Genomic DNA, 15,746 nt, shown 5'->3' on the forward strand with positions numbered 1-15,746 from the left:
ACTCAGAGCTTACACCTGCAGAATTCAAAGGTAAGATAGGGAGGAGGCTGAGAAACATCTGAGAAATGATGACTGTCTTCAATGAAAGAATGAGAAAATGCTATCTCTTTGCTCTCTATTGTGGGTAGAAGTATGAGCCCTTCTTTGGTGAAGTCATCATTCCTGTGGTATATTCAGATTTGCGGTACTGCTGAATGTTTATCCCAAATGTATGGTCACTGGCAGAAAGTGAAATGATGTCAATAGATCTCTAGTCAGTCATTAGTTGTGGCCTTGCAATAACACCATGTATCTAATTAAAATACAAGAAACCAAAAAAAATTTTTTTTAATTCAGGGATGAAGTATCACATATCAACACTTGTGTAATAATCTGTACAGAGGTGGTGACTGAAGAGGAGGCTATGGAGAACCTGACTGTGCACCTAGCTACCTGTTTGAGGTGTGGCTTTGGTTCTAAAGGAGAGCGATGGGGAGGAAGGAGTCACTGTGCAGCCACACATCTCCTCAGGCAGCTTTCTGTGTAATTCCTTTCTTCTCACCCATTTATGTAGTCAGAGAAGTGTTTCCAGCCCTGTCTCCTCATCTTTCACCTAAGTGCATTTCCTCCCAAATTTATTTCTGATTTGATTAATTAATAATTGCTTATTTTAGAATGATTTACCTTTGTTACAAAACTTGAAGATTAATGAGTGCTATGTATGAGTGTGGGCTTTATGACTGTGGATGGAACAGATATAAATGTCATAGTTCTTCCCTGAGTGTGCAGATTACAGACAGTCTTCTCTTAGTATATTACTAATGTGTGTGCTTTAAATCAAGATAGTAACATTAGGGATTGCAGATTGCATTGGAAAAAAAGGGCAGGTACATTTCAATCATGTTTCTGTTGTATGTATTTCATAATTCATACTTACACTTATTTTAAAGATAAGTAGGAATATACCTTGTCTTTGACATACATACATACACACGCAAACCAAAGGACATGTAATATACATCTTTGACAAGATAGTTAGGACAGTCCTAAAAATAATGTGATACGTCATATCAGAATGAATGAGAAGCCCTCCTTATATACTGAGTATCATACATTCTTTTAGGTCACTAAGATATCACTCCAAATTTACTTCTTCTTGAATTAAAAAAAAAAAGTGCTTGAAGGACTTCCCCCCTCCTCTACTTTATGATATATTTTCTGATTTTTTTTTACTGGAAACTCTGCAAAGGAGTACTTGAATGTCTCAAAAAGAACTTACAAGATGGCATTAATAATTACAGTGGGCACTAGAGGAGATAGTAAACTTGAGTACATTTCTCCAAATACAAATAATTAGACTTTAAAACTTGTTATAAGCTTGTGAACAGATAAGGTCTCAAAATACTATATCCAGGAGTTTAAAGAAAATTGTAAGGTTTTCAGAGAAATATTCAAGGACATCCATCACAGATTTATTGATGACAGCAAAAAGTTTGAAGCCGCCTAAGTATCACCCTCCTGATTTAACTTATTTGCAGAGTACATCATGAGAAATGCTGGACTGGAAGAAACACAAGCTGGAATCAAGATTGCCAGGAGAAATATCAATAACTTCAGATATGCAGATGACACCACCCTTATGGCAGAAAGTGAAGAGGAGCTAAAAAGCCTCTTGATGAAAGTAAAAGAGGAGAGTGAAAAAGTTGGCTTAAAGCTCAACATTCAGAAAAAACAAAGATCATGGCATCCAGTCCCATCACTTCATGGGAAATAGATGGGGAAACAGTGTCAGACTTTATTTTTTGGGGCTCCAAAATCACTGCAGATGGTGAATGCAGCCATGAAATTAAAAGACGCTTACTCCTTGGAAGAAAAGTTATGACCAACCTAGATAGCGTATTCAAAAGCAGAGACATTACTTTGCTAACTAAGGTCCATCTAGTCAAGGCTATGGTTTTTCCAGTAGTCATGTATGGATGTGAGAGTTGGACTGTGAAGAAGGCTGAGCGCCGAAGAATTGATGTGTTTGAACTGTGGTGTTGGAGAAGACTCTTGAGAGTTCCTTGGACTGCAAGGAGATCCAACCAGTCCATTCTGAAGGAGATCAGCCCTGGGTGTTCTTTGGAAGGAATGATGCTAAAGCTGAAACTCCAGTACTTTGGCCCACCTTATGAGAAGTGTTGACTCATTGGAAAAGACTGTGATCCTGGGAGGGATTAGGGGCAGGAAGAGAAGGGGACGACCGAGGATGAGGTGGCTGGATGGCATCACTGACTCGATGGACTTGAATCTGTTAACTCTGGGAGTTGGTGATGGACAGGGAGGCCTGGCGTGCTGCGATTCATGGGGTCACAAAAAGTCGGACACGACTGAGCGACTGAACTGAACTGAACTGAACTGAAACATCCAACAATTCAGGAATATTTAATAAATGATGGTATAGCTATAAGAAGGAATTCCTATTACCAGTTATATTTTGAAAACTAATTATATGATTTATAGACAGGACCTAATGTCTATATAGATTTCTGTACAGAAATCTAAATAGAACCCCACAACACACACATATGAAAAACTTCAACTTGAGAAGAGTTGTTACCTCATGCTAATGGCTAATAAGTAAAACATAGATATTGATTCTTTATCTTTCTCTGAATTCTCCAAATAAATTCTTCAAGATGTACTGATTTCACAATTATAAAATAAAATAAAAAACAAGGTGATCCATTCCCCATCTGTGGCAAGATTCTGCCTGAAGTTCATGTTGTCTTCTGGGGCTGATAACCTTTTTATATAAACGAACATGGGAGTGCACTGTTCATTGCAGCACTAATTACAATAGCTAAGACTATTGGAAGCAACCTAGATATCCACTAGCAGGTGAATGGATAAAGAAGTTGAGATACATATACACAATGGAATATTAATCAACTATAAAAAGGAACACATTTGAGTTAGTTCTGAAGAGGTGGATGAACTTAGGGCCTATTATACAGAGTGAAGTAAGTCAAAAAGAGAAAGACAAATACAGTATATTAACACATATTTATGGAATTTAGAAAGATGGAACCAACAATTCTATATGCAGGGCAGCAAAGGAGACACAGGTGTAAAGAACAGACTTTTGAACTCAGTGGGAGAACGAGAGGGTGATTTGAGAGAATAGCACTGAAATATATGTATTACTATACGTAAGATAGATGACCAGTGCAAGACCAATGAATGAAGCAGGGCATCCAAAGCCAGTGTTCTGGGACAACCTAGAGGGATAGGGTAGGGAAGGAGATGGGAGAAGGGTTCAGGATTGGGGGTACCCTATGTATACCTATGGCCAATTCATGTTAATGTATAGCAAAAGCCATCACAATATTGTAAAGTAATTATCCTCCAATTCAAATAAGTAAACTTTAAAAATTAAAAAAAAGAGCATGGAGTGGTGTAAAGCTGAGATGGCCTGTCCCCTGCAAAGTACCAAACATGTTAATTAAATGACTCTTCTTGAAAGAGGAAGAAATGAAAAGACAAGTGAATTAAATGGATAAATCATATGAGATATAAATTATATCTTCATAAAGCTTATAAAAACCAATGGGAAACTGAAAGATGCAGGGATGCTGAAATTGAGGGCAGTTTTTGCTTTTAAATCGGTTATCAAATATTCAGAAAAAAAATTTAGTGTTTTGTTTTGCTTGTTTGTTTTTTATCACGTGAAATTGCTTTATTTAAAACGATTCCATCTCCTGCATCCTGATAAACTCAGTTCTTGGTCATTAAGCAATGAACCCTTTTGATGTTAGGCCACATGAAATGTAACATGATTACATTAGTAAAACTGAAATGCTCAGCAAAGTATTTTATTTAAAAAGTATAACTGCCAAAAGAAGATGGAATGGGATGGGGAGGGAGGTGGGAGAGGGGTTTAGGATGGGGAACACATGTACACCCATGGCTGATTCATGTCAATGTATGGCGAAAACCACTACAATATTGTAAACTAATTAGCCTCCAATTAAAATTAAAAAAAAAAAAAGAAGATGGAATTTGGAAGTATTTCTACCCAATCGCTGAGAATTGTATTATCAGTAATATCCTGAGTTAAAGTTCCCAGAACTACAGTCTGTCTGTACCAGCATTTCAAATGAAGCAAACAGCATTCTATTACTACACAGAAGATAGAACAATCAGTCATTATAAATAAGTTGATTCAAGTCTATGGAATATTATCAGAATTACAGCCAAGACGGGGACTCCAGATCAAGCCAGTGTAGTAGTCTTTGTTTTGTTGCCTCCTCATTGTATGAAAAAGTCATCTAGTTCTCAAGTAGGACCAAGAAGGAGTAGGATGAGAGTCTGAGGGAAAGAGGTAGTAGGAAGGGAAAACCTCTACTTGCTCTCATTGGAGCCCCTGATTTCTCCCTTTGCCATTCTGTCTTGAACATTCCTTGCCACTGATGGTCTATCCTTTTGTCTCAAGGCCCTAGAGCTATCCAGATGCCATTAATACCATGTTCTTTTGTAGTCAGTCAAGGACAAATCCAGATTTCAACTGAAATAAGCTTTGTAACAAATAGAGGCACATTCATTTTTTGCCCCTGTATAAATAGTTTAAACCTTAGAGAAACCTATTTAGTTTCCAATTTATCTGACTCATCTCCAGCAGAAGCTATTCCTTGATATTTCTGAAAAAGCATGTACAGGGACATTAAGATTTTTTTCTATATGGTTAAATAATTAGTACTTCCTCATATGCCTGAGTATCATGGACATTATCTTTTAAAATATAGTGATGTTTTTCAAACAGACTTTTTTGGCCACTTAATTTTTTAATTGAAGGATAATTGCTTTACAGAATTTTGTTGTTTTCTGTCAGACATCAACAAGAATCACCCATAGGTACATCCATGTCCCCTCCCTCCCAAAACTCCCTCCCATCTGCTTCCCCATCCCACCCCTCTAGACTGTTACAGAGCCCCTGTTTGAGTTCCCTGACTTATACAGCAAATTCCTACTGGCTGTCTATTTTATATATGGTGTTGTAAGTGTCCATGTTACTCTCTCTGTACATCTCACCCTCGCCCTCCCCTGCTCCCGCCACGTCCATAAATCTGTTCTCTCTGTCTGTGTCTCCATTGCTGCCTTGCAAATAAATTCATCAGTACTGTCTTGATTGCATATAAATGTGTCAGTATATGATATTTATATTTCTCTTTCTGACTTACTTCATTCTGTATAATAGTCTCTAGGTTTGTACACCTTCAAACAGACTTTAAAGTAACCTTTAAGTGGAGTGTTTCAGTATAGAATTTTCATCATTTTATTTAAATATTGACATTCATAATATTTATCTGTTATAATACAGATTGATATTTATTGAGCATTTCTAAAAATCATCACTTTTAAATCTCATAACACCCTTATGAAGTCAGTAAGTTTAATATCCTTATAGATGCAAAAAGTTGAGGTTTAAAGTGAACTGATTTGCCCATGATCATATGATGGAATGCCTGAACCAGGACTGGGAACCCCATCTGGATCTTGAGTCTTCAAAGCCCCTGATGTTGATTCTTCTAAAACCCCTGATCTTGATTCTTCATTCTGCTTTTGGCTATTGTTGTCATAATTTTGGAAAGCAAGATGTGCTTTCATTTTCTGTGTTTATTTGCTTTACGTTAACTGCAAGTGTTATAATAACTGAAGGAGCAGGCATCATGCATGCATAAATGTTTCTCAAGAATTTATAGCTATACTGGGTACATTCCACATTTTATTTATAGCATTTTTTAACGGAACTCAAGGGGCATATTTAAGCAAGACAAAAAACAAGCATGAGTTTAAATTTTCAAAGCTTGCAGAGTTATATCTACAATTCTATAACTCTCTGCAAGTTCATAACATTTCACATTTGTCTATTCAAATAGCAGAAAACTTGGCATTTTCCTTGTGTGAATATTTGTTACATCTTCATTCCAGTTCAGCTCTTACAAGACAGCCTGCCATATGTGTCCCTTTCATAATGCGTGGTGATGCTTAAGAGCACACTCTCACAGAGTGATGCTGACATTCTTTAGGAATCAGTAATCTGTTGAAAGGGGCAAAAATTATCCCTTCATCTCTGTGTCTTTTAGTCATAGACTCATATTTGTTTTTAGCAAAATATGTTCTCCAACTGGAAAAGTTTTAACTCCTGGTACATTTTTTGTGTGATTTCATGGCCAAGGAAATAATTTAGAACCCATATCAAATTTTTTAACCTATGGTTTATTCTTATATATTCCTTAAGTGTTTTCTCACCACCCAATGTCCTCATTAGGGATTTTGACCTGTAAACTCTAGATAGGAACTGGTTGGTACACCACTAATCCTAGAATAATTGTGTAAGGAAAAGGCTCTCTTCCCCTTCCCTGACCAAAGAGACGAAAAACAGTGCCTCACTAATTATGCCATTGCTTTCCTAGAATCAGCTGGAGATTATAGCCACATAATAATAGTAGCTACACAGGTAAAATTGAGACAATCTTGGTTTATTTATATGTGGTCCTGTAAGTCATACTTGTTTTTTACCCTAAAAAAAATAACTAGGGATATACACAAAATAAATTGAATTGCTAAAATTGTCAAAAGGGGATTAACAATGACATTTATTTAAAGAAATTTAATTATACCTTGACTTTTAAAAAAAGTTTGAAGCAACTTATAAAGACATTTTAGTTACATAGGAATAAGGTCACTTACAGTAACTTAACATCACTAAAGCTTGTTGTTGTTGTCAGTCACTAAGTCGTGTCCAACACTTTGCAACCCTGTGGACTGCAGCACATCAGGCTTCCCCATCCTTCACTATCTCCCAGTTTGCTCAGATTCATGTCCATTGAGTCGGTGATGCTATCTAACCATCTCATCTTCTGCCATCCTCTACTGTTTCCTTCAATCTTTCCCAGCATCAGGGTCTTTCCCAATGAGTTGGCTCTTCACATCAGGTGGCCAAAGTATTGGAGCTTCAGCATCAGCATCAGTCCTTCCAATGAATATTCGGGGTGTCTACTAAACATCTTAAAGTAACAGATAAATCCTCAGAATTCTGACTAGTAAACCCAGAGTATTTTGTGAGATGTTTCCTTCTTCCTGGTAGTGAGGCAGAAAAGAACTTCCTCATGTCAAAAGAATATTCATAGCCCTGCAGTGCCAGCCAAGCCAATTAGAAGACCCAAATGAAAGAAACTACTCCAATAATGTTCTCTTTCCTTTTGGAAGTTCTTTCTGCCTCACTACCAAGAAGAAACATCTCACAAAATACTCTGAGTTTATTGGTCAGAATTCTGAGGATTTATCTGTTACTTCAAGAGGTCTAGTAGGCGCTTACTGAACTTACTCACTTAACTTCCTCAGATTAAGTTTTCAACAAGAATCTAACTCCTTTTCACCAAGTTAAAGTACACAGAACAAAAGCCTTGGTGACTTTCCTGTTTTCCTTTGGGATTCCTTTTGCCTTTCTCCTCATTTAATTAGCATGCCACTTTCCAAGGACTGATGCCTGAAGCTAGTCTAGCTGCATTCATCCTTTCTCCCTTCATTTGCTTGACATATGTATTGAGTTCATACATGTTAGTGCCAGACGCTGTGTCACATGCTGGTTAGTTTCTCCCTCATGGAGCTTATAATCTACTCTAAACAAACATGTAACATGCAAATGTAATGGCAAAATTGTGAACTGTGTGAGAAAGTGCAGGAGCTGTGAGTACATCTGTGGAAGGAGACGTGGTTGGTACTAAGATTGGTGTAGTCACAGAAAGCCTCACAGAGGAAGTGGCTATTTGACATATGCTGGATTTAGTAATATTAGGCAAGAAAGACTGTCACAGTTTTCTTTTATAATTTTAACTAGGCACTTCATGTATATCTGGTATATTCTTATTACTGTGCATCTCAGGTTTAGAAGTCATCTTCCACACAGTGCATTTGAGTTCCCTGAGGACAGGGGCTCTGTGTGCTTCCCTTACTCTCCTGAACGTCAGCCTAGCATCTCACCACACTCCTGCTGGGCTACATGGGAAGGGGGTTTATGGTAGGATAAAATACCGTCAAGAAATTTTGAAGCTTTCTCTAATCCATTTGTGTGGATTTTGTTCATTTTTTAAAATGAGTGTCGGATTTTTTGAGGGTACTTATTTTTATTATGTAGTTTTATTTGTTTGTTTTTAATAAGTTTTTTTTTAACCTCAAAAAATTATTCCCTTGATTTCCCTGCTTTCATATCAAGCCTCTTCAGAGTTCCATGCTCTGGATGTGTTTAGTGTTTCCAAATGAATGTGAATGTGTTGTCCTTAATTTTGTTTGGTACTTGCATCACAGAGGATGTTATAATCAGCTAGTTATTCTCCCAAAACAAAGCTTGTAGGCAAGGTAACAGACCCACCCATTAAATCCCTAAGAGAACAGAGAGCTTTTTTTTTTTTTTTCATTCTTACAAGGTGCCCATTCTTTCCTCACTTTGGCTTGTACACTGACCCCATTTATGGTAGTGGACTCTGTAAGGTTTGGCCCAAACATCATTTACTAACACTGTTGTTATACTTTATGGAAGACCAGGTTAGAAATAACACCATTCAGTTTGTTGACAGGTATGACAGAGCAATCTTCTTGTTACTATCTGTCCCAACTGTTGTTACATGATGATTATATGTTAAGGTTGTGCCACTCTCTATTTGTGGGGGGTGGGGTCTCAAGTGAAGAGTGAGATCATTCATTGTATTCATCATCACAGTCTTTCCAAAGTGACACAACCCTTAGATCAGACAGGTGGATGGAGTGGGGAGGTCTTTACTTGGTTATAAAGATAGATCTTTCTATTGGTCTTGATGGAAATGGATCTGAGTGCCCACTGGTCTGCTGTTGTTAGCGGAAAGGAAGATAGGAGAGTAAAGACTGGTGGTGGGTACAAAAGGCACTGGAGTGAATTGTGGTGAACTTGTACTAGCCATCTGAACTAGGTTATAGCTTGATTTCAAGCAAAGATAATTTTGCAAAAGCATTGTCCTCTCTGTAAGCTTGACAGTTTCCAAAAACGTAATTTTTTTTCTCATGAGAGCAATGATGATATTAATGAATAGGATTTGTAATACTGTAAAATAATATGTGACAACATTTAGAAGATCTTTCCTCCCCACTGGTACTTCTGTCATGCCCATCCCTCCAAATCATTGGGTACATCCAGCCATAGCTTTTCCAAGAATTGAATATAATATAAAACTAGTTGTTTTTGACATTTTCAATGGAGAAACCAAGTCTCAGTATTCAGGATACATCTGAACTGGAATGTTGACCAATTGGAACTGAACCAGCCTTTCTCTTAAGTGCATAGTGGGAAAAAAAAGGTTTTTTCCTATTATTTGACAATATGGCAAAACATTTTTAAAATTAATAAACATAGTTATTCTAGAAAACAAGAAAGAGAAGTCTCTGTAGAATAGAATAAGCATATAAAAGTTATAGAGAATACAAAACAATGGAGATTGTAAACAACATTAAAATTTGTTTTTCTGAAAAGATTAACAAAAATTGTCAAAACTTTACCTAGGTTGACCAGGAGGGGAAAAAAAAAAGAAAAGTGTCAAATTGCTAAAATCAAGAATGAAAGGGAAGACATCATTAACAACCTTAGAGAAACAAAAAGAAATTCTAAGGGAATACGATGGAAAACTATAATGGATGAATTCCTAGAAAGACACAGACAACCAGAGCTAACACAAGGAGAAACTGAAAATCTGAGTAGACATTTAACAGTTTAGGAGATTGAATAAGTAGTTTAAAAACTTCCTCCCACAAAGAAAAGCCCAAGTCCGAATGACTTCACTAATGAATTCTACTAAATATTTAGAGGCAAATTAATGTCACTTCCTCTGAAACTTTCAAATATAGACAACATGGGGATATTTCCTATGAATCCAATATTATTCTGATACTGAAACAGAAACATCACAAAAAAGTACAGACTGATATTCCTTATATAGATCCAATAATCCTCAATGAAATACTAGCAAGCTGAATACAGCTATGAATAAAGAGGGTAACATATCATGACCAAATGGGGTTTGAAGTGAAGTGAAGTCGCTCAGTCGTGTCCGACTCTTTGCAACCCCATGGACTGTAGCCTGCCAGGCTCCTCTGTCCATGGGATTTTCCAGGCAATAGTACTGGAGTGGATTGCCATTTCCTTCTCCAGGGGATCTTCCTGACCCAGGGATCGAACCTGGGTCTCCCGCGCTGTAGACAGATGCTTTACCATCTGAGCCACCAGGGAAGTCCCTAAATGGGGTTTACACTAGCAATATGTTTTACTTTAACATACAAAATCAATTAATGTAATGCACACCATCAACAGAATAAAGGAAAAAAGCTTTGTGATCATTTCATTAGACACAGAAGAAGCATTCAACAAAATGCAACATTCTTCCAAGATAAAGACACCCTTATAGCTCAAATGGTAAAGAATCTACCTGCAATGCCTGAGACCCAGGTTTGATCCCTGGGTCAGGAAGATCCCCTGGAGAAGCAAATAGCAACCCACTCCAGAAGTTTTGCCTGGAGAATTCCATGGCCAGAGGGCCTGGTGGGCTATAGTCCATAGGGTCACAAAAAATTTGTCACAACTGAGTGACGAACACCCACAACAAACTAAGAATAGAAGAAAGTTTCTCAATTTGATAATAGGCATTTTAAAAAATTCCATGCTTAAATCATACCTATTGGGGAAAGACTGAATATCTTCCCCCTAAAACCAAGAATAAGACAAAGATGACAATTCTTACCACTTTTATTCTATATTGTACTGGAGGTTCCAGCAAGTTCAAGAAGAAGTAATAAAAAACATTCATGTTGGAAAGGAGGAAGTAAAATTATCTCTTTTTGCAGATGACACGATCTTGCATACATAAAATCCTAAATAATCCACTAAAAATTATTAGAACCAATAAATGAGTTTAATAGAGATTCAGGATACAAGACCAATATATAAAAATCAATTGTATTTTTATACACCAGTGATGAATAAACTGAAAACAAAACTAAGAAACAATTGCAGAAAGAATAAGCACTCAGGAATAAACTTAACAAAAAGAATGGAAAATATCCTACCCTGAAAAGTAACAAAACATTTTTGAAGAGAATTAAAGATCACATTAAGAAGCAGAGACATCATTTTGCCAACAAAGGTCCATCTAGTCAAGGCTATGGTTTTTCCAGTAGTCATGTATGAATGTGAGAGTTGGGCTATAAAGAAAGCTGAACGCCAAAGAACTGATGCTTTTAAACTGTGGTGTTGGAGAAGACTCTTGAGAGTCCCTTGGACTGCAAGGAGATCCAACCAGTCCATCCTGAAGGAAATCAGTCCTGAATATTCATTGGAAAGACTGATGTTCAAGCTGAAACTGCAATACTTTGGCCACCTAATGCAAAGACCTGACTCATTTGAAAAGACCCTGATGCTGGGAAAGATAGAAGGCAAGAGGAGAAGGGGACGTCAGAGGATGAGATGGTTGGATGGCATCACCAACTCAATGGACATGAGTTTGAGTAAATTCCAAGAGTTGGTGATGGACAGGGAGGCCTGGCGTGCTGCAGTCCATGGGGTCACAAAGAGTCGGACACGACTGAGCAAGTGAACTGAACTGAAAGATCACATAAATACAAAGAAAAAGGTCCCCTATTCATCTCATGCTTCATAATTTTCCATATGATTTTTAGGATTAAGTTGTCAACTTCTGAAAAAAGTCTGTTGGAATTTTGACAATTTCTCTGAATCTGTAGAATACGTAAGGGATATTGGCAATCTCCATGGTTTAAGACTTTTAAACCAGTAGTTCTAGAACAACTGGATATCCACATAGGCAAAAGAATGGAGTTGGACTGCTTTCTCATACTATACATAAAATTAAGTCAAGATGGATCAGAGACCAAACATAAGAGCTAAAGTTATAAAACTCTTTGAAGAAAATATTGCAGTAAATCTTCATAACTTTGGACTAGTTACTAGTTAACTATTACACCAAAACACAATCAACAAAAGAAAAAAAGATAAATTGAATTTCATAAAAAAATTTTAAAAACTTTATTCCTCAAAGGTTATCATCAAGATAATAAAAAGACAACCCAAAGAATGTGAGAAAATATTTGCAAATCAAATATCTGATAATATTTATACCCAAAATAAACAAAGAACTCTTACAGTTCATCAATGAAAAAACAAATAAGCTAATTCAAACATGGACAAATGATTTGAACAGAGATGCTTCCAAGAAGTTAAATAAATAATAAAATCACATGAAAAGGTGATGACTATCATTATCATTAGGGAAGTGCTAACCAAAACCAAATGAGATAACACTTCATACCCACCAAGGTCACTATCAAAATTTCAGATAATATCAAGTGTTGAAAAGAAAGTAAAAATTGGAATCTATATATATTCCTTATTTAAGTATAAAATGGTTTAGGAAATTATCTGGCTGTTCACAATGTTAAATATGGAGTTTCCATATGACTCCATAATTCCACTCCTAGATATATACCCCAAGAAAATGAATACACAACCCCACACAAAACTAGTACACAAATACAACACCATAGTATGATTCCCTTTATATAAAATAACCTGAATAGACAAATCCATAGAGATAGAAGTATATTAATAATTAACTGGGACTGGGGAGGCAGGGAGAATTGGGGAGGGACTGCTAATGGATAAAAGGATGATGAAAATCAAAAATTGATTGTGGTGAGAAACACACAATTTTGTGACTGGTGATGAATACTAAAAACCACTGAATTGTAGAATTTAAATGGGTGAATTGTACATCATTAAAGCATCTAAGAAAAAAATGCTATGCACAGAAATTCCTTGGGGTTAATTGTGGTGCATACATAATTCAGAATTTCTTCCAAATGAGATGAGATGTTCTGCCCATTGAAGCAGAGCAGTGGTTGTCAAAATTTACAAGTTTAAAAAATATGCATATACATATGTACAGCTATCTATGTATTTCTATTTGCTCATCATAGATATTATAGAAATTTTGAAATTTTAATTTTTTAGTCAGAAAACTAAGTGTACTAGAGTGGAGTTAAAATTCTGAAGATGAATCATCTCAATTTTGTTTGCATTTTATTCATAAGCAATTGGAAATTTCAAATATAAGTATTCAATGAGTGGAATAACAAAACTGCAGGTTTTACTGTACTTACATGCATTTATTATAAACCATATTTTATTGAAATATAGCTTTATGTAAGAAAAATTAAATATGAAATATCTCAAGCTGTATGCACACCTAATCTTTAAATTCTATAATTAAAATTTGGAATATGTCAATTAATGGTATGAATCATTTGATAGAGCTCATATTTTCAATAGGATAAATTTATAATCTGTATTAGAATACACAAAAATTTTCATAGATGTATGTAAAGTAGCTATTAGGATCAAAATTAGGGAAAGGAAAAAGAGAGATGGCACAAAAAGTAAAATCAGGAAATATAACTGAGACAGTGGGACATTTTAAAATTATATAGTCTTATGCCATTAAATTTTAAAACCAAGATTGATACTTAAAACCTGGATAACATGTTAAAACCAGAGAATGGAATCCCTGGGGATTCAGTGGTTAAGATTCAGTGCTTTCACTACTGTGGGCACAGGTTTGATCCCTGGTTGGGGAACTAAGATCCTCCTAGCTGTGTGGCATTACCAGAAATAAATAAATAAGTAAAATAAAATAAAATTTAAAAAACTGGGGAGGAGAGATGAGGAATGACCAAAATTGTCCCAAGACAGAGAAAATCTGATTAAGCTGCTGCTGCTGCTAAGTCACTTCAGTTGTGTCCGACTCTGTGCCCCATAGATGGGCAGCCCACCAGGCTCCACCATCGCTGAGATTCTCCAGGCAAGAACACTGGAGTGGGTTGTCATTTCCTTTTCCAATGCATGAAAGTGAAAAGTGAAAGTGAAGTCGCTCAGTCGTGTCCGACTCTTCGTGACCCCATGGAGTGCAGCCTACCAGGCTCCTCCATCCATGGGATTTTCCAGGCAAGAGTACGGATTAAGCTACTAAGTATAAAATAAATTGAATTGCTAAACAGTTCTTCATATTAAAATAATAAGTACTAGATGGGCTGGGGATAACTTCAGAAAGAACTTTTAATTCTTTAAAGAATAAATAGTTATGTCTTATATAAACTTAGTATGGAAAAAGAAGAGAGGAAGAGGAGGTGGAGAAGGTGGGGGAAGGGGACAAAGAGAGAGAAGAAACATTACCCATTTTAATTTATAAGATCACTGATGGGGCTTCCCTGGTAGCTCAGTTCGTAAAGAATCCACCTGCAATGCAGGAGACCCTGGTTTGATCCCTGGGTTGGGACGATCCCTGGTTTGGGAAGATCCCTGGAGGAGGGCATGGCAACCCTCGCCAGTATTCTTGCCTGGAGAATCCCCATGGACAGAGAAACCTGGTGGGCTGCAGTCCCTGTGGTCACAAAGAGTCGGACGCAACTGAGAGATTAAGCATGCACGCATAATACTGATATCAAAACAGGACAAAGGTGACAGGGGAATTAAAAAAAAACTTTGTCTAGTTTTACTTATGAATATTAGTAAGTTTACAATGGTATTAAAAGAATATGACAAGAATTCGGATTCTTTAAAACTATATTACCATTAAAAAAATTGAATTCTTTAAACTATATTACTACCCAGCTTTCCAGGTGCCACTAGTGGTAAAGAATGCCTGCCAATGCAGGAGGCATAAGCAACACAGGTTCGATTCCTGAGTCAGGAAGATCCCTGGAGGAGGGCATGGCAACCCACTCCAGTATTCTTGCTTGGAGAATCCTATGAACAGAGGAGCCTGGTGAGCTACAGTCCATAGAGTTGCAAAAAGTCAGACAGGACTGAAGCAACTTAGCACACATGCACCATTACTCTTATAACCTAAAAAAATGTAGAAAAAGTATTTATAATAGTCAACACTTATTTGTGATTTAATAAAACAGCAGCAAAGAAACAAGTTTTTAAAACAATCATTCCGAGCTAGGAATGAAGAAAATTTTCTTAATCTAATGAATGTTATCAGTCGAAAATAAATAGAGAAAAAAATCCTCAATTTTGAAATACTAGAATTATCCCCATTCATTTAAGGATAAAACACAGAAAACAACTATTTATTTGATTTTTTCCTGGTGCTCTGTCATTTTCCCTTTATTCTATTGATCAGATTTCTATGGCCAGGCTCAGATTCAAAGCATGGAAAAAAGACTCCACTTCTTAAATAAAGGAACCACAAAGTCATGTTGACCTAAAACAAAGAGACTGACAGTTATTTCTCCAGCAAAAATGGATTTATTCAGGATCAAGGAATTGCGATTTGTGGTCTTCAATGACTCAGTGACTAAACAACAACAACAACACATAATGTTGTACTATTCCTATGAAACTATTCCAAATTGCCACTGGATAAACACATTGCCAGCCAGTAGATAATGGCCTAGGCTACCCATCTCCTCCAGACTACTCTGTTTTGATTTTGCTAACTGATGATTTGAGCTGCATGTATTCTCTCTTCCTGTGCTGTTAACTCCCATTTTTGTTTTAAATTCACAAACAAGAGCTAGCCTTTGAAATCCTATCCCCCACTACCCGGAGCCCCAGTTAAAAGCAGAGCCCCAGTTACATGCTCTCTCACTCTCTTTCACTTTACCTGTGACCTCACTGACTATGTGCC

At 36.6% G+C, this 15,746-nt stretch overlaps 1 protein-coding gene across 7 annotated transcripts in view; it reads left to right on the forward strand.

Moving 5' to 3' along the window:
- Nucleotides 1–15,746, forward strand: part of MTHFD2L (methylenetetrahydrofolate dehydrogenase (NADP+ dependent) 2 like) — a 142,576-nt gene that overhangs the window by 82,726 nt on the left and 44,104 nt on the right. Inside the window, exon 7 of one of the 7 annotated variants that reach the window (XM_069594358.1) lies at nucleotides 1,518–3,403. The exons of the other annotated variants lie outside the window; for them this stretch is intronic. Within the exon in view, the coding sequence (XP_069450459.1) occupies nucleotides 1,518–1,753 (236 nt within the window). The 3' untranslated portion in view covers nucleotides 1,754–3,403. Of the gene's footprint in view, nucleotides 1–1,517; nucleotides 3,404–15,746 lie in introns of those variants that run through there. 7 annotated transcript variants of the gene reach the window in all.

Source organism: Ovis canadensis, chromosome 6 (assembly GCF_042477335.2).
Source record: "Ovis canadensis isolate MfBH-ARS-UI-01 breed Bighorn chromosome 6, ARS-UI_OviCan_v2, whole genome shotgun sequence".
NCBI classification, from domain to species: domain Eukaryota; kingdom Metazoa; phylum Chordata; class Mammalia; order Artiodactyla; family Bovidae; genus Ovis; species Ovis canadensis.